General features: G+C 37.3%; 1 protein-coding gene across 11 annotated transcripts in view; it reads right to left on the minus strand.

Annotated features, from left to right (window-relative positions):
* SLC44A5 (solute carrier family 44 member 5) overlaps positions 1 to 20,801 on the minus strand; it is a 368,679-nt gene that overhangs the window by 148,378 nt on the left and 199,500 nt on the right. For all 11 annotated transcript variants that reach the window (XM_042997591.1, XM_042997590.1, XM_042997595.1 and 8 more), the window contains one exon: positions 2,602 to 2,656. In XM_042997591.1, the coding sequence (XP_042853525.1) occupies positions 2,602 to 2,656 (55 nt within the window). The remainder of the gene's footprint in view (positions 1 to 2,601; positions 2,657 to 20,801) is intronic.

Consider the following 20,801-nt stretch of genomic DNA (forward strand, 5'->3'; position numbering starts at 1 on the left):
AGAAATAGAAATTCAAATTCCCAAAAAGAAATTCTTGACTCAAAGGCTAATGTAGTTGCTGGCATTGAAATTGAATTTATCAGTGGGCCTTCTACAATTCAGTACAAAAGAAAAATATGCTGGATTACACAGTTCTCTTTATATAATGGAAGAAAGTATACTAATTTGCCATTAAATTAAAAATTTATTTGTTCTAAATTAACAAGAGGAATTTCTCATGCAGCATCTTATAAAAGAGCCTTATGTCTTTGTTTTCTATGTGCATTCATTTTCATTGCCTAATGTACTGCTAAGGGTGCTAGACACTCATTTTTACCAAGCTCACAATCTCAACCCAATGCAAAACAACCTTTAAAAAAATTCTGTTGAATAAAGGGGACAAAATGATGTTCTTGTGAACTGAGAGAGGTGTATAGAAGACGGCTGACTGACAAGCAGAGAATGGTGTAAGAATTGGCCTGGATCTCTGATAATACTTTGTATCCTTCAGAAGGGAAGTGATATCTGTAAGCAAAAGAGGTTATTAAAGCTCATTCTGTTGCCAGAGGTAATGTGAAGAATTTGGGATTTCTCATTTGCTCTTTAAACACTCTAATTGTTTTTCCAGGAAGGGCATTATAAAATCCTGCAGCCTGAAAAGTTACAAATGGGTCAGCTGTGTCTTTCTGTCACTAAGCTCCTGTGGTTTTACAACACTTTCCCCTGTTCTTGGATTGAAGAGTGGGGGAAGTATGCCCACATAATGACCATTTCACCTTTTAAGGCCTTGTGGTGCTGTGGCATCACAAAAGGCCCTCAGTAAAAAGGCCCTCAGTAAAAATAAATTACTTTCCTCACAGTGGTTATCACAGTTTTTTGGACTTTACCTGGACTACCTGGTTCCATCATTAAATTCTAAATAAATGAAGACAGATCTCAACTCCTTCCCCACACCTAAAGCCAGCCAGGTTTAACTCTGCTCTCTTCTCTATGGCTAGAAAAGGCACACCTACGTGGATGGAACTGGAGGGTATTATGCTAAGCAAAATTAGTCACTCAGAGAAAGACAAATATCATATGACATCACTCACATGAGGACTTTAAGATACAAAACAGATGAACATAAGGGAAGGGGAGCAAAAAGAATATAAAAACAGGGAGGGGGACAAAACAGAAGAGACTCATAAATATGGAGAACAAACAGAGGGTTGCTGGAGGGGTGGTGGAAGGGGGGATGGGCTCTAAGTGGGTAAGGGGCATTAAGAAATCTACTCCTGAAATCATTGTTGCACCATATGCTAACTAACTTGGATGTAAATTAATAAATGCATTTTTTAAAAGATTTAAAAAAATAAATAAATGTTATGGAAAACAAAGGAAGAAAAGGCATACCTATAATCTGTATTTTGTCTGTCCAAATGTGACAGCAATTTATATTATAATCCTCATTATTACTACCATATACTACTTCTACTTCTACTACTACTACTATTGAATCTGGATTATATCTAGTGGTCCCTTAAGGCCAATAGGCTAGGTTCAATTAGCACAAATTAGTTATTGGAAAATGAATGTAAGTGCAGTAAAAGTAACCTACATACCGAATGAGGCTGTTTGTATACTGGACAACAGAACGTATTCATGGTGTTACCATGGAAAGAACAAGAGATTTCAGACTTACTCTAAAGAAGGCATTGGTGCACCCTCAAATAAGTAACCCCAAACAAATGACTTGGCTTTTTACAGAATTAGAATAAACTGAATACACATTTGTTTAAAGCCGGAATATTATAGGCACGTAACAGTAAATGCTAACGTACATGCTGATGGTTGGCAGCTCAAAACAACGATAGCATGCTGATCGTGCTATTCATGCTATTTCACCTAACAGTCTGTTATGACATACAACTGCCAGAAATCAAGGTGAAAGCTAAGCAAAACCCAGCTGCCAACAGCATAATTTTCTCCTCATTCTTACCTATTCCACCCTGTAAACCCCTGTTTTGATTAGCAGGAAGCCTGGGAATAGAGGGTAAAAATAATAATAAAAGAGGCCTATGAATTACTGGATAGTTTTTAAATGCCATACAACTTTGAGAAAGAAGCACCAGTTGAGACAAGTACACATTTCCCTAGAGCAGTCTAAAATATCCTACAGCTTACATGATGCCTTGGTGAATGGTTATCTCCAAGAAAGCTGTCTGTTTTGGGAAGCTGCGTAGCACAAATACCTGGTGTGGAAGAAGTTGGCATAGCAACTTTGCATTTACAATGGTGAATCACACAGTAAACAGGTGCATCAAACAACTATCAAATGTGTTTGCTTCTCTACAAAGTGGTTAAATCTTATAAAGCATTTTTAGGCTTTTCTTTTTGAAAAACACAAACTCTCCGGTCCAATAATTTAAGGCAGTTCATTTGCTGAATAGGACAGGATATCCATGACTCATGGAAAGATTTGTTCTCTGTATTTTCTCTACATAAAGAACGTGACATTTAGGCAAAAAAATAAGTCATTTGCCCTTCATAACAGACATAATTCTCCATTGACCAGAAAATGGTACCAAAGATAAGCTTTCTGTGTTTGTCAAGAAATATATTTCCAAGAAAAGAATTGCTTACCTTTTGGCAACAGGCCCTTTGAAATTCAGATCAAATGTCTTTGGATCACCTGCATCTAAAACAAAGAAGTTTTTAAGCATATATGCCAATGAAATGGCAAATAAATACATATACAATATTAATAAAGAAAAATCTACAACTTGGCTACTGCCCAGTATAATGCTGTATTCAATCTTTGGTCCAAGGAAACATCAGTTTTGCCTTGGTTACATCTGCCAATCCTTTTCCCTCTCTCCAGCTAGAAGCAAGACCAGGAAAAGTTGTTAAGGACCATATTCTGTGCATACTGTACACATACCTCCCTTTGTTCTGGATAATAACATTATAGATTGCATCCAGGGTAGCAAAACTTGGAGCTCTTCTGGTCTGCAAAGCCATTCTACCATCTGCCATCATCAAGTATTGCATACTTGTGAGGTGCAAAATATAATAGAGATGCTTACTTATCTAGTTCTCCCCTTTCTCTCAGTAGATTAGGCTTTCCTTCAAGAGGTTGAAATATTGTTGGTCTCTGCCACATTGGCTATATGGTATATACAAGTCACTATCATACTATATAAACATTATTTTTAATTGATATTTTAAGATCCTACCAACTGAGTCACCAGGTGCCCTAGGATGGAAGTTATTTTATACATCTTAGGCCACATCATGACGCATTGTTGCATCATGATTGTGATATATTACCCTCATTTGTAAACCGTACAAGGTACACACAGAATGGTTTTTTTCCCCTGGCATGTACTGTGTAAGCAGACCCAGGAGCAAGTTCTGTAAAATCATTCTGGCCAGGGATCTGTATTTTGCAATCCCACCCCCCCTCCCCTGCTTCCTCTAGGGATTTGTCCTTTGAGAAGGCTTAGTCCTGGAATTAAAGACAACATTCCTAAACAGAATGGCAAAACAACAACAACAACAACCACCATCACCAAACGCATGTGTCAGCAACCTGACTCTGCCTGTAAATGGGGAAATGAGGTCTGAGGACTCAGAGACCTCTTTAGTGTAATCATCTGCTGAGGACAAAACAACAGGAATGTAAAGACAAACATGCAACAGAAATTCAAGAGCCAGTCAGTCAGTGAATATTCATAAAGCACCTATTATATGCTGAGAGATCCAAGGGCACAGAAGATATTTAAGGCATGGTCCCTATCTCAGAGACCTTACAATTGGTGGGACAAGATCAATGCATTGATTTATTCAACAAAAGTCCTTAAGAATCTTTATTTACCAGGCCCTGTGTTGTAACACATGAACACTGAACATACCATATAAAACAATTAATAAAGAACCATATTATGTGGTATCAGCCTTAAGTGTTATAAGACTTCTAAGAAAGTAGGTTTCATCAAAGACTAGAAGAGTCACAAGGGTTTCATTCAAGAAAATGAGACTTTTGTGAAAGATTAGAATAAAACAAAAGGCAAAGAAAAACATTTTGTGTGAGTGAAACTAGAATTCTGTTAAATTCAGTAGCTATTTATTGATCACATGTTACATGTTCTGCATTGAAAGAGACACTGCAGGGGATACAAGATTTAGTGAAACGGTCTCTGTCTTCAGCAAGCTAACTGATGAGCAGGGAGAGAAATAAGAAAAGTACCAAAATTGTTATAATACAAGGCAGAACATTATATCATAAGAGGGGTACAAAGAAAGTGTTATGAGATCCAGGGAAGGAAATGTCACTTTCAGCTGAGATTAGAGCCACAATATATTAAGTTAGACAGGTGAAGTTTAGACCTGTGGTGATGAATGAAGTCACCTAGGGTAGATATGATTAGCATGTTTGTGGGGATAGTGAAAAGATCAGCCTGATTGGAATAATAAATAATGGGATAGGAGAAGGGGGGAAAAACTGAATAGATACCATAGGATCAGACTATAGAAAGCCTAAAAATCTGGGATAGAAGATTTTGTCTTTGGGGTTTTTTTGTTTCTTTTTTTTAAGAGAGAGAGAGAGGAGAGGGAGAGAGAGAATGTGTGCACAAGCAAGGAAACCAAAGAGGTGAAAAACCTATATGCTGAAAACTATAGAAAGCTTACGAAAGAAATTGAAGAAGACACAAAAACAAAGGGAAAATATTCCATGCTCCTGGATAGGAAGAACAAATAGTGTTCAAATGTCAATACTACCCAAAACAATACACATATTCAATGCAATCCCTATCAAAATAACACTGGCATTCTTCACAGAGCTAGAACAAACAATCCTAAAATTTGTATGAAACCAGAAAAGACCCCGAATAGCCAAAGCAATCTTGAAAAAGAGAACCAAAGCAGGAGGCATCACAATCCTGGGCTTCAAGCTGTATTACAAAGCTGTAATCATCAAGACAGTATGGTAATGGCACAAGAACAGACACTCAGATCAATGGAACAGAATGGAGAACCCATAAATGGACCCACAAACATATGACTAATCTTTGACAAAGCAGGAAAAAATATCCAATGGAATAAAGACAGTCTCTTCAGCAAGTAGTGCTGGGAAAACTGGACAGCGACAGGCAGACAAGTGAACCTGAACCACTTTCTTACACCATACAAAAAAATAAACTCAAAATGGATGAAAGACCTAAATGTAAGACAGGAAATCATCAAAATCCTTGAGGAGAAAGCAGGCAAAAACCTCTTTGACATTGGCCACAGCAACTTCTTACTCAACAAGTCTCCAAAGGCAAGGGAAACAAAAGCGAAAATGAACTATTGGGACCTCATCAAACTAAAAAGTTTCTGCACAGCAAAGGAAACAATCAGCAAAACTAAAAGGCAACTGACAGAATGGGAGAAGGTATTTGCAAACGACATATCAGATAAAGGGTCCGTATCCAAAATCCACAAAGAACTTATCAAACTCAACACCCAAAAAACAAATAATCCAGTGAGGAAATGGGCAAAAGACATGAATAGACATTCTCCAAAGTAGACATCCAGATGGCCAACCGACATATGAAAAAATGCTCAACATCATTCATCATCAGGGACATACAAATCAAAACCACAATGAGATACCACCTTACACCTATCAGAATGGCTAACATGAACAACTCAGGTAACAACAGATGTTGGTGAGGTTGTGGAGAAAGAGGATCTCTTTTGCACTGCTGGTGGGAATGCAAACTGGTGCATCTACTCTGGAAAACAGTATGGAGTTTCCTCAAAAAATTAAAAATAGAACTACCCTACAACTCAGCAATTGCACTAGTAAGTATTTATCCAAGGGATACAGATATGCTGTTTCGAAGGAGCACATGCACCCCAATGTTTATAGCAGCACTATCAACAATAGCCAAAGTATGGAAAGATCCCAAATGTCCATCAATAGATGAGTGGATAAAGAAGATGTGGTATATATATACAATGGAGTATTACTCAGCAATCAAAAAGAATGAAATCTTGTCATTTGCAACTACATGGATGGAACTGGAGGGTATTATGCTAAGCAAAATTAGTCAGAGAAAGAAAAATATATGACTTCACCCACAATAGGACTTTAAGATACAAAACAGGTGAACATAAGGGAAGGGAAGCGAAAAGAATATAAAAACAGGGAGGGGGACAAAATATAAGAGACTCTTAAATATAAAGAACAAACAGAAGATTGCTGGAGGGGTTGTGGGAGGAGAGATGGGCTAAATGGGTAAGGGGCATTAAGGAATCTACTCCTGAAATCATTGTTGCACCATATGTTAAGTAACTTGGATGTAAATTTAAAAAAAAAAAAGTGCTGAAAGCAGGATCTGGCACATAGTAAACCCCCAGTGAATATTCATTATTAGTCAATGTAATTACATGAAAAAAATAAATAAAACTTGATGAATGACGTGGGGTGTAAAAGAGAGAAGTCAAAGATGGCTTCAGATCAAGTGACCAATTCTTAATCACTTTTAGTCTTTTTCCCAGGCTTAAGGAGAGATTGATGCCACTGAAACAGTTTGAGAACATTAGTAGGTGGAAGAAACTGTAAAATTGTTATAAGAAAAAGAGCATGAGATTGATTTTGAAGTGATATCTGATTGTAAGTCTAGCATTCAACCAGAGTTAAACTGGAGTCTTGGGTCAAGTCTTAAGATAAATATGTGGAAGTCACAGAATTTATATCATGACAAGTGATGAACTCCACAAAGAAGAACTGCAGGACCTGTCAGTTATAATGTTACTATAGCAACAATAACAATAATATTTAACATGTTTTTAGCATTAAATGCTAAGTGTACAGCATTCATATGCATTATTTTGCTTACTTTGATACAAAAACCTTATTATGTAGATAGATTGGAAACCATTACTAGCCTCACTTTACATATGAAAATAAAACAAGGCATGGAGAGGCTAAGAAGATGCCCTACCTGGGATCCACACTCTGTGTAGTCTTATTGCAACAGAACAGATCCCACTGGCCTTCCCCTGCAATGCCAACGTTGGCTTCTACTCCAAGGGGAAGCATGTAAAATGTTTCCTGTTTGAGATAGTCCATATATACTTCAATGTCGAATTCTCTGACACATTGTCAATTTCTCTTTTCCTGACTGCTTGTCTAATTCTGCCCAACTGGTAACTGACCTCCTCTCTAATCCATAGGAGTGGGTAGATTTCTCCCATATGCCTGTTCCTTGGCAAGCAGGAACTGAATCTGGTTTGGACACTAGACCCAAGCTGAGCCAGTCATTCCTGGTCACTGTATCCCAGAAATTTTGAATTAGAATGGACAGTAAGTTAGTCAGTGGGAGATTAGAACTGCAAAACATAAAGCCTGAAGACCAGGGAAGCAGAGAACACTAGCTTTCAGAAAGAAATTACTGAAGCAAATACGTTAAGTGAGACAGAGGTGGAAGTCCTGGTGGGCTGTATAGCTTCTTGGTCCAGTTCCTACCTAAGGCCCAGGGTTGTTTCATGAGATACGTTGTATACTTACACCAAATTCCCTTTTCTTGCTTTTTGCTAGTTCATGTCCCTTATAGCAACCAAAAAGTCCCACTTATAAACTCACTCTCTTGTCTTGATTTAGGTTTCAATAATTCATTTTAACAACACATTGTATTCTTGCTATGAACAGAGTGGAGATTCAAGAATGAATTCTTGACACTAAGTCTGCCTTCATAAGTCTCACAGTTGAATAAGACACATAAACTCAAAAGTATAATTTCAACACTGTGTAGTAGAGCCATGATAGAGACATGAAGAGGGTACCATGGGGCACAGAGTGGGGTCATGAGTGGATAGGTTTCTCCAATTCCTGACTGACTCAACTTGGGGTCCATGTTCTACCTGCCCTCTGACCCCTGTGCTCTTAGACTCGGATCTTCCACTCTGATGTGGAACACTAATGTTGGTATTCTTGCTGGTTCCAGGTTTTAGTTCACAAATCTGGCTTTACAGCTTAAAAACTGTTTAGGGATACAAGTTACCAGCCCCTCGCACCAAATACTACAATTCTCTTGGTCTGGGGTGGGCATGAGAATCTGTATCTTTAATTGTCCCATCAGATAATCCTAATATATAATCATATTTGGAGACCACCAAGACTACTTGATTTTATTCTGAATCTCATTCTTAACCTCAGTCTCAGTTTGTACATAATTCTTAATTCTAGCTGTTCATAACAGACCAAAGTTGATGGAGTAAGAAAGAGAAAAGAAGGTCATCATGATGTGTATGAGCTTTGGGAAACACCACAGTTAAGGGTAAAAGGTAAAATTAAACAGTTACCGAAAAAGAAACAGAAAGTGACATTCAAGAAAGCTAAAGAATTCCATGAATGAGAGATTATGAATTCTACTGGAAAATGATTACTAACTGAATGCTTATTTATACGTGGGACTGCTGTAAGTACTTTGCACATATATCTGCCATTTTGCACAATTACACATAGAACACATGTGAGTTGTACTCCCTTGCACTATGCAAATCCATGGTATATTTATTATGTTATTTAATGCCCCATAATTCTGTGATATATGTCATTGTCAAAATTCCATTTTATAAATGAGGAAGTTGAGGTACAGAGGGGAAGCTAATTTGCCCTATTACCCTTAGCATAATTAGAAGGTACATGGTCTGATCCCAAAGCCTATGTTGAGCCACTTGACAGAAAGTTGCTCATTGGTGATCTCAAAGAACATCCACAGATGAGTGGAAAGAGGAAGCAGACGAAAAGGGCTTAGCAACTTATATTCATCTTTTTGTTTATTTATTTAAATTCAAGTTAGGGGTGTCTGGGTGGCTCAGTCAGTTAAGCGTCCAACTTTGGCCCAGGTTATGATCTCGCAGTTTACAGGTTCGAGCCCTGTGTTGGGCTCTGTGTTAACAGCATAGAGCCTAGAGCCTACTTCAGATTCTGTGTCTCCCTTTCTCTCTGCCTCTCCCCCACTTATGCACTTTCTCTTTCAAAACTAAAAAAAATAAAATTTAAAAAAAGCATTTAAATTCAAGTTAGTTAACATACAGTGTAGTCTTGGTTTTAGGAGTAGAACCCAGTGATTCATCTCTTACATATGATACCCAGTGCTCATCCTGAAAAGTGCCCTCCTTAATGCCATTTGCAACAATGTGGATGGAACTAGAGTATATTATGCTAACTGAAATAAGTCAGAGAAATCAACTTATATTGATCTTGTAATTATTCACTTTTTACATTAAAGATAGTCAAAACTGGTTTAAAAGTACCTGGGCTGGAGGGGCACCTGGCTGGCTACCAGTTGGTAGAGCATGCAACTCAATCTCAGAGGCTGTGAGTTTGAGCCCCACATTTGATGAAAAGATTACTTTTTAAAAAAGGTACCTAGGCTGGCTTCCAATTTTGGTGTGATTTGCACTTTACAAAGTTAAAAAGTGGATCACAGTGTAAATGAAGTGCCATTGTCAAATCTGTCTGAAAAGCTGACACTTTCTGATTGTAAATCCTGGCTGCCTTTTATTTCAGTTGAAAATACACTAAACTAAAGCCACAGTCAAACGATAAGATTTAGCTGATTCCATATAGTAATGACAGCTGGAAAGTGATGACTTCAGCCTGCCCCATGTGTTGGCAGAACTTGTATTGTCATGCAAATTTTCTATTTCCTGAAATCTATACAGGCCCTTGCTTTTTCAGAGGCCCTCACAGTCTCTAATTGCATCTCTGGAATAAATAGACTGAGAGGCCAGCTAAGTGAAAAGAGCCACAATGCTTAACTATCCTATGGCTTAGCTAGTTGAATACAATCATATTTCTAACTTACAGAAAAAAATAATTATAATTAGGCAATCATTTTAATACCTCCTTAAGTTCATGTGATTCTCCGATCACCAAAATTATTTGACAACAGAATCACTAAAAACATTTATAATATAAGTTACTTATTATAGATAAAGTTGTTATTTTACTCATACAATACAATTTTTCTTCTTAGAAATAATTCAGGAAGATTAAGAAGAATAGTTCAGGTAATTAATTCAACTCATGGGTGTGGATTTCACATAATTTTGTTGAATGCAAATCGTAAGATAAAGCAGCAAGTTATGCTTGGAAAGACTCTTTTCTTTAAAAGCAATCTGTTTCTCAAAGAAAAATAACAATATAACTACCATTGATCAGTTACAAAAAGCAAAATTTGGGGAGAGGAGTTAAGTTGGCAGAGCAGCATGGAGACTCTGAGCTTGTTTCATCCCTGAAATGCAGCTAGATCAGCACCAAACCATTTTGAACACTTAGGAAATTGATCTGAGGATTAACTCAACAATCTGCATAACTTGAGCCACAGAACTCAGCACGCACATGGTGTGGAGAGGTGAACTGGGGGAAAGAAAAGCCACAGAGGGTAGGGAGCTGTTCTTGCAGAGAGAGAAAGAGAAAAAGGGATAGTGCAGCACATTGGTATCATTCAAGAAAACATTCCCCCAAAAGTAGCTGGAGAGAAAGAGAAAGAGTGAAAACACTCACAGGGGACTGAACAAGAAATCTGTTCCCCAAAACCATTGATGGGAAGAAAGGAGAGGGTTTCAATACCACCAGGATTCTATAAACAGTGGAGTACAGAGTCTGAAGTTCCAGAGCTCAGTGCCTGGCAGTGCTCTCGTGAGGAAGTAGGATAAATCCCCAGCAGCAGGCAGCAGGGTCTAAAGGGTCTGTGTGCCACATGGGGAGAGGTGGTTCCCCGGCTTGGAGTGCATTTGATAGAGGCCATATGGCCTCCTCACAATAAAGGTCCCAGTGGACCTCAGAGAGCAGCTGGTATTAGGTATTTGCTGGTATTAGGATAAAGGAACCAGAATGGGATGAAACCTGGTTCTGACTATGTACTGTGATTTGCCATAATCTCTGAACCTCTGCCACTGAGCGATATTTTCTGGGGCAAGCTGGCACCCAGTCATTGCTCAGCGAGACCCCTCCCCCAGAAAGTCAATTGACGTCCAAGATGCAGGGATCTCTGAAGTGTGGAGTTGTGTTTTATCTGAGATAAAACTCTGAAGGAAGGTGCCACTTGGCAGGTGGACACCTTGGACACAAACAGTGTACAGGCAGGAAGTGGACAGAGGCCGAGACAAAGGAGGGATGCTTGATCATGGGTTGGTCAGAGAGTGAATTGAAGTTCCTGTGCCAGAGACTAGGGAGCTGGGTGAAGCCATTTCCACCTCTCCCAGGCAGGAACATACTTGCAGGAGCATGGGGGCCACACTGATCCACTCCAGTAAGTTAAGCAGCACCACCTATTGCAGAATGGAACTATTACACCTAGCCCCACCTAACTGTGCCCTCCAAGCATGTCCCCTGGAAGACCAACACAAGTCACACCACCTACTTAGTGTACAGACTATAGAGGACTTCATAGTTTCAGTTCTAGGGGAAACTGGACAAAACCTCATTAGGGTTTCATTTTGTTTGTTGGTTCATTTATTTGTTCATTTTCTTTGCTTTTGTTTTTATTTAAATTGTTTTCTTTTTTTCTTTGTTTTCATTCTTTTCTTCTTTCTTGGATACAGAAAAAGAAATTTTTATTTTTTTACTTTATTTTTTATTTTTAAAAATTTGTTATGCTATTTCATTTCCTTTATTTCATTTTATTCTATTTTATTATGTAATTTTTTAATTTTTTAAAATTTTTCTTACTTTTTTCTTTTCTTTCCTTATTTTCTCTATTTCATATTTTGTAAAAATTTTTTAATGTTTATTTATTCTTGAGAGAGAGACAGAGAGACAGACACAGAGAGAGACAGAGTACGAGCAGGGGAGAGGCAGAGAGTGGGGGACACAGAATCCAAAGCAGGCTCCAGGCTCTGAGCTGTCAGCATAGAGCCTGAATTGGAGCTCAAACCCACAAACCATGAGATCATGACCTGAGCTGAAATTGGATGTTTAATGGACTGAGCCACCGAGGCACTAATTTTTTTTGTAATTTTTTTTTAATGTTTATTTATTCTTGAGAGAGAGAGAGAGAGAGACAAAGAGAGACATAGCAAAACCAGGCGAGGGGTAGAGAGATTCTCTATTTTATGAAGCTCCGTTCAACAAGCAGACCAAAATACACTACGATCTAGCTTCCTTTATTTGATTTTTTGTTTTGTTTCTAATTTTTTGATTTCCATTTTTCATTTTATTAATTATTTTCTTCCTCCAAAAAGACAAATCAAAGAAATTCACCTCAACAGAAAGAACAGAAAGAAATGACAGCAAGGTGCTTAATCAACATAGATATAAGCAAGATGTCTGAACTAGAATTTAGGACCACAATAATAAGAATACTAGCTAGGGTTGAAAAAGAGCATAGAATCCCTTTCTGTGGAGATAAAAGAGATAAAATCTAGTCAGGACAAAATTAAAAATGCTATAACTGAGATGCAATCCCAAATGGAAGCCACAACAGCAAGGATGGACAAAGCACAGCAGCGACTAAGTGATATAGAAGACAAAATATGGAGAATAATGAAGCAGAAAAAATGAGGTACACAAAGGCAAAAGATCATGATACAAGACTTAGAGAACTCTGACTTATTAAAAAGAAATAACATCAAAATCATAGGAATCCCAAAAGATGAAGAGAGAGAAAGAAGGGCAGAATGTTTATGTAAGCAAATTAGAGCAGAAAACTTTCCTAATCTGGAGAAGGACACAGACATCAAAATCCAAGAAGCACAGAGAACTTCCATTAGATTCAACAAGAACTGACCATCAGCATGGCATATCATAGTCAAATTCACAAAATACACAGACAAGGAAAAAATTATGAAAGCAGCAAGAGAAAAAAAAATCCTTAACCTAAAAGGGAAGACAGATCAGGTTCACAGCAGACCTATCCACAGAAACTTGGCAGGCCAGAAAGGAGTGGCAGGATATATTCAATGTGCTGAATTAGAAAACTATGCAGCCAAGAATTCTTTACCCACCAAGGTTGTCATTCAAAATAAAAGGAGAGATAAAGAGTTTCCCAAACAAAAACTAAAGGAGTTCATGACCACTAAACTTGCAAGAAATTTTAAGGGGGACTTTTCGAATGGAGAAAAGACAAAACAAAAGAAAAAAGTCCAAAAGCAACAAAGACTATAAAGGACCAGAAAACATCACCAGAAACACCAACTCTACAAGCAACACAATGGCAGTAAATTCATATCTTTCAGTACTCATTCTAAATATCAATGGACTAAATGCTCCAATCAAAAGGCATAGTGTATCAGAATGGATAAGAAAACAAGACCCATCTATATGCAGCTGACAAGAGACCCATTTTAGACCTAAAGACACCTGTGGATTGAAAGTAAGGTCATGGAGAACCATCCATCATGCTCCCAGTCACCAAAAGAAAGCTGGAGTAGCCATACTCATATCAGACAAACTAGATTTTAAAATAAAGACAGTAACAAGAGATGAAGAAGGGCATTATATCTTAAGGGGTCCATTCAACAAGAGATCTACCAACTGTAAATCTTTATGCCCCCAATGTGTAAGAACCCAAATATGTAAATCAATTATTCACAAACATAAAGAAACTCATTGTTAATATTACCATAATAGTAGGGGACTTCAACACCCCACTTACAACAATGGACAGCTCATGTAAGCAGAAAATCAACAAGGAAACAATGGCTTTGAATGACACACGGGACCAGATGGACTTAACAGATAAATTCAGAACATTGCATCCTAAAGCAGCAGAATAGCCATTCTTCTCAAGTGTACATGGAACATTCTCCAGAAGAGATCACATACTGGGTCACAAATCAGCCTCAATAAGCACACAAAGACTGAGATCATACCTTGCATATTTTCAGACCACAACACTATGAAATTCAAAAACAACTACAAGAAAAAAATTGGAAAGACAATGAATACTTGGAGATTAAAGGACATCCTACTAAAGAATTAGTGGATTAACCAAGAAAATAAGAAGAAATTCAAAAGTACATGGAAGCCAATGAAAATGAAAACACAAGATTCCAAAACCTCTGGGATGCACCAAAAGCTATCATAAAGGGAAGTATATAGAAATCCAGTCCTTCCCAAAGAAGGAAGAAACGTCTCAAGTACACACCTAACCTTACACCTAAAAGAACTGGAAAAAGAACAGCAAATAAAGTCCCCAAACAGCAGAAGACAGGAAATAATAAAGATTAGAGCAGAAATAAATGATATCAAAATAAAAAAAAACAGTAGAACAGATCAATGAAACCAGGAGCGGTTTCTTTGAAAGAATTAACACAACTGATAAACCCTTAGCCAGACTGATCAAAAAGAAAAAGGAAAGGACCCAAATTTTAAAATCACGAATGAAAAAGGAAAAATCAAAACCAACACCACAGAAATACAAACAATAATAAGAGAATATTATGAGCAATTATATACCAACAAACTTGGCAATTTGGAAGAAATGGACAAAATCTAGAAATATATAAATTATCAAAACTGAAACAGGAAGAAATAGAAAATTTGAACAGACCAAAACCAGTAAAGATATTGAATCTGTAATCAAAAATCTCCCAACAAACAAGGGTCCAGGGCTGGATGGCTTTCCAGGGGAAATCTACCAAATATTTAAAGAAATGATAACACCTATTCTTTTGAAGCTGTTCCAAAAATAGAAATGGAAGGAAAACATCCAAACTCATTCTACAAGGCCAGCATTACCTGATTCCAAAACCAAAGAACCCACAAGAAAGGAGAACTACAGACCATTTCCCTGGTAACCATGGATGCAAAAATCCTCAAAAAGACACTAGCAAACTGGATCCAACAATACATTAAATACATTATTCACCATGATCAACTGGGACCTATTCCTGCAAATCAGGGCTGGTTCAATATCCACAAATTATCAATGTGATACATCACATTAACAAAAGAAAAGATAAGAACCACATAATTTTCTCAATAGATGCAGGAAAAGCATTTGACAAAATACAACATCCTTTCTTCATAAAAAAACCCTCAAGAAAGTAGGGATAGAAGGATCATATCTCAAGATCACAACGTCCATATATTAAATTCCCACCACTAATATCATCCTCTATGGGGAAAAACTGAGATCTTTCTCCCTAAGATCAAGAAAACAAGTATATCCACTCTCACCACTGTTATTCAACATAATGTTGGAAGTCCTAGGCTCAGCAATCAGATAACACAAAGAAATAAAAGGCATCCAAATCAGCAAGGAGGAGGCCAAATTTTGCTCTTTGCAGATGACATGATATTCTACGTGTAAAATCCAAAAGACTCCACCAAAAAACTGCTAGAACTGACACATGAATTCAGCAAAGTCACAGGATATAAAATCAATGTACAGAAATGGTTTGCACTTCTACACACCAATAATGAAGCAGAGAAATCAAGAAATCAATCCCATTTACAACTGCATAAAAAAATCATAAAATACCTCGGGATAAACCTAACCAAAGAGGTGAAAAATCTATACACTGCAAACTATACAAAGCTTATGAAAGAAATTGAAGCAGACACACAAAAAATGGAAAACATTCCATGCTCATGGATTGGAAGAACAAATATCGTTAAAATGTTGATACTACCCAAAGCAATCTACATTTTCAAAACAATCCCTATCAAAATGACACCAGCATTCTTCACAGAGCTAGAACAAACAATCCTAAAATTTATATGAAACCAGAAAAGACCCCAAATAGCCAAAGCAATCCCCGAAAAAGAAAACCAAAGCTGAAGGCATCACAATTCCAGACTTGAAACAGTATTACCAAGCTGTAATCATCAAGACAGTATGGTACTAGCACAAAAACAGACACATAGATCAACAGAATAGACAAGCCGGAAATGGACCCACAAATGAATGGCCAACTAATCTTTGGAAAAAAAAAAAAAAGAAACAAAAAGAGTATCCAATGGAAAAAAGATAGTCTCTTCAGCAAATGGTGCTGGGGAAACTGAACAGCGATGTGCAGAAGAATGAAACTGGATCAGTTTCTTACACCACACACAAAAATAAATTCAAAATGGATGAAAGACCTAAATGTGAGAGAGGAAACCATCAAAATCCTAGAGGAGAAAACAGGCAACAACCTCTTTGACTTCAACTGCAGCAACATCTTACTTGACATTTCTCCAGGGGCAAGGGAAACAAAAGCCAAAATGGACTATTGGGAACTCATCAAGATAAAAAAGCTTCTGCACAGCGAAGGAAACAACAAAACTAAAAGGCAACCAACAGAATGGGAAAAGATATTTGCAAACGACATATAATGTAAGGAGTTAGTATCCAAAATCTATAAAGAACTTTGCAAACTCAACACCCAAAAAACAAATAATCCAGTGAAGAAATGGGCAAGAGACATGAATAGATACTTCTCTAAAGAAGACATACAGATGGCTAACAGACACATGAGAAGATGCTCAACATCACTCATCATCAGGGAAATACAAACCAAAATCACAATGAGATACCACCTCACACTTGTCAGAATGGCTAACATTAGCAACTTAGGCAACAACAGATGTTGGCGAGGATACAGAGAAAAAGGAACCCTTTTGCATTGTTGGTGGGAGCACAAACTGGTGCAGCCACTCTGGAAAAGAGTATGGAGGTTTCCCAAAAATTAAAACTAGAACTACCCTATAACCCAGCAATTGCCCTATTAGGTATTTATCCAAAGGATACAGGAGTGCTGATTCCAAGGGGCACATGCACCCCAATGGTTATAGCAGCACTATCAACAATAGCTGAAGTATGGAAAGAGCCCAAATGTCCATCAACTGACAAATGATAAAGAAGATGTGGTATATATACAACAGAATAATACTTGGCAATCAAAAAGAATGAAATATTGCCATTTGCAACAACATGGATGGAACTGGAGGGTTTTATGCTAAGCGAAATAAGTCAGTCAGAGAAAGACAAATATATGATTTCACTCATATGTGGAATTTAAGATACAAAACAGACGAACATAAGGGAATGGAAGCAATTACTATATAAAAACAGAGAGAGAGAGACAAACCATAAGAGGATCTTAAATACAGAGAACAACCTGAGGGTTGCTGGTGGGGTGTTGGGTGGGGGGATGGGATAAATGGGCAAGGGGCATTAAGGAGGACATTTGTTGGAATGAGCACTGGGTATTATATGTAAGTGATGAATCACTAAATTCTATTCCTGAAATCATTACTACACTATATGTTAACTAACTTGAATTTAAATTTTAAAAAATAATAAAATAATTAATTACTTTTAAAAAATAACTCATGGGGATCTAAGCATGGTGACTATAGTTAATAATACTGTATTGTATATTTGAAAGTTGTTAACAAATTAAATCTTAAAAATTCTCATTATAAGAAAAAAAATTCTGTAACTATGTATGGTGCTGGATATTAACCCGACTTATTATGTGATCATTTTGCAATATATACAAATATCCAGTCATTATGTTATACACTTGAAACTAATATAATGTGTTTGTCAGTTATACCTTAATCATAATAATAAAAAATAATTTAAAAAAAAGCAAAAATCATAAACCTTTAATATTGTTTTTTCAAGTATATTCTTCAGAGAATGTAATGTGGTTTAGAGAGCAAAAAGAGAACTGTAAGTTGGGACAAAGCGGGAATTAGAGCTATTATTAGCGACCAAGTCAGATAGCTTTCCAAAACCAAGGAAAAATGATGTAGTAGAAAATTAAGTCTTGCTTTAATATTCTACAACAGCTAGTGGAAAATTGTGAATAATTAAATACTTGTTTTACCCTTTGTTTTTCAAACATGTTTATGATTCTGTGTATAAATGAGGTCCTGCCACTTCGTCTGAGGAAAAGATTCCCTCTCCTCCAAGTATCAACAAAAGATAAGGGACCGTGTCTTTGCCATTTCTTACAGGGAGAATATTCCTATTTCTTAGTCCAATACACATGGCCTCCCACAAACTGACCCATCTCACCAGCCTCATCTTCTACCATCCCTCACTTCAAACTTGATCTTCTAGCCATTCTGTACTGCTATGATTCCAGCCTAAATCAGGTGTTTTGCATAGTGCCCTTTGAACAATATGCCTTTCCCCTCTTTGTTCTTGGATAATGGCTAAAGAAATCATATAGTTTCCTTACAAATTACCCACACATCCTCTAGGAGAAGAACAAGAACCAAGACATTCTACTGGCTACTGTGCCAGTGGGTGGAGCCCACTTTGACTAGAGATCAGTGCTGAGAACTTTCATATAACCCCATATAACTTTCATATATTCCCAAAGTAGCTCATTGCATTCATCTCTGAGACATATATACTTATTATTTGCATTGTTGCACTTGGTACACTATATACCACAAGGCATTTGCTGTGGTAGAGAGATGCCTGTGTCCTAATTCCCCAAATTTGTGAATATTTTACTTTACAGGGCAAAAGGCACTTTGTGGGTGTGATTAAGTTGAGAACTGTAAAATGGGGAGATTATCCTGGATTATGTAGGTGAGCCTAATATAATTACAAGGGTCCATAAATGGGGAAGAAAGAGACAGAAGTGTCAAAGAAGGATATGTGACTATGAAAACAAGGTCAGAGTGATGTGATATGAGAAAAACTCAATTGGCCATTGCTGGCTTTGAAGATGAAAGGGAGTTGTGTGCCAAGGAATGTGGCAGTCTCTAGAAGCTGGAACAGTAAGAAAATGGATTCTTCCCTAGAAGATTCATTTCTCTAGAAAGAAATGCATTTGGGCCCATGCCTTCATTTTAGACCATTAAGACTTATTTTGGACTTCTGACCTCCAGAATTGTGAGATAAAAAATTTGTGTGATTATAAGCCACCACATTCGTGGTAATCATTATAGCAACAAGAGGAAGCTAATATACATGACTATTTCTCCTACTGGATTCATAGCTCCTTTAGGGCAGACACCAGAGTTTGGTTATTGTTCTATTGCTATTACCTACTTTGGTGCCTCATATATACATACATAACAGGCACTCAATAAATGTTTTTGAGGTAAATTTTTTTTAATGTCAATGTAATTTTGAATTCATATCTTTTATTTAGGTAATGAAAACACAAATAGGAGATCAACCTTGACAATTACTAGCTAATCACTGCAGATAGATTTCACTTGGAATAAAGGCAAGTTAATAGACTCCTAGAATTGCATTGATGTGAAAAATTACTCTCTCTATTAATTCAGCATTCAATTTGTAATGTCAGTACCAGTAGGAGGGATGCCTGGGTGTTCAGTTGGTTAAGTGTCCGACTCTTGATTTCAGCTCAGATCGTGATCTCACAGTTCATGGGATTGAGCCCCTTATAAGGCTCTGAGCTGATAGCACAGAGCCTGCTTGGGGTTCTCTCCCTTTCCTTGTGCCCCCCACCACTAGCATGCTCTCTCTCTCTCTTTCTCTCTCTCTCTCTCCCTCAATAAATAAAGTAAACAGCAACAACAACAACAACAACAACAAAAAGACCAGTAGGAGCTTACAAAGGAAGTAATGAAGACATTATCCCATACTAGTGAATAAAAATTGGGTATCAAATTATGTGGTATCAAATGTTATCTCTGCCACCTATGACTGTATGATCTTGGGAGAATTATAATTTTTCTCTCTGAACATCCATTATGCCATCTATAAAATGATAAATAGCAAAAAAAAATTTTCTTTCATAATGAAAAAAGAATTTCTGCCTTTGGGGTGACCATGGGAAGGAGTAAAATACATGTATATTACCCTCATAACCAAAGTATATCAGTGTAGAATCCATGCAACCCAACTTAAGTTGAATTTTCACATTGACCTTAGGGACACCAATAATTCTAGAAAGGTTTCCATGACTAAGCTGGATGTGACACTTATGGAGTAACTTAATAGCTTTTTGGAAGAGAGGAATTTTAGGATACTTATGTGTCAACTGGGAAAGCCACACAAAAGCACATGCTCTGCCAGCGCAAAGAGCTATGCCTCGGTGAGGAGACAAGAAAGCAGTTAGAAGAACGACACACCAGGAGTTGGGGCAAGATTTACAAAGCCCCTCAAGTCTTCTGAGAAAGTAATACAATTGACATCCTTTTGTGCATCTGAATGATGCAGAAGAAATAGGAAAGTTAAGGCAGAGGGACCAACAAGAAGATTGCTGTTGTATTTCAGACATAAGATGGTAAGAGCCTGACTGACGCTGCAGCAGTGAGAGGATGAGGCAATCCCAAAAGCATTACAAAGGAACACATTTGGTGGGGGTGAAATAAAGGGCACGGTGACATGTTTCATCACCTAATGAAGGCAATGCCTCATGCAGAAAATGATGTGCATTCCAGAAGTTCATCTAGGGCAGAAACACGACCCCACATTGGACATGGCAAGATTAATGGAAATGCAAATGAGACTCCTTCAGCATCGATTCAAATCAAACAATACTGTGGTACCATGACCTTAAGATGGTTGTTTTTCTCCCAGTCTGACTAATTTCCTAAACATATGGAATGATAAATCACCCTATGTTACATCAAGAATGTCAAATCTCCTGCTTTAAGAAAGGTTTTTCTAATCAGTGTTAGTTTCTAAGAAGTTTGCATCACCATTTGAAATAATTTGCCCTATACGAACATGCGTCATTTACATTCAGTTGAACAACCTCCACTTCCACTGAACAGGCAAAAGAAAACATATATAAAATACTCGGGCTGCTTCTTCATAGACTGATTTTATAGGCAGTGCTGAAAGATGCACATTTAGGGGCATTGGAAATGCACTTCTGAAAAAATGATTTTTCTTGACTACTGTCACAAA

The sequence above is a fragment of the Panthera tigris genome, chromosome C1 (genome assembly GCF_018350195.1).
Source record: "Panthera tigris isolate Pti1 chromosome C1, P.tigris_Pti1_mat1.1, whole genome shotgun sequence".
NCBI classification, from domain to species: Eukaryota; Metazoa; Chordata; class Mammalia; order Carnivora; family Felidae; genus Panthera; species Panthera tigris.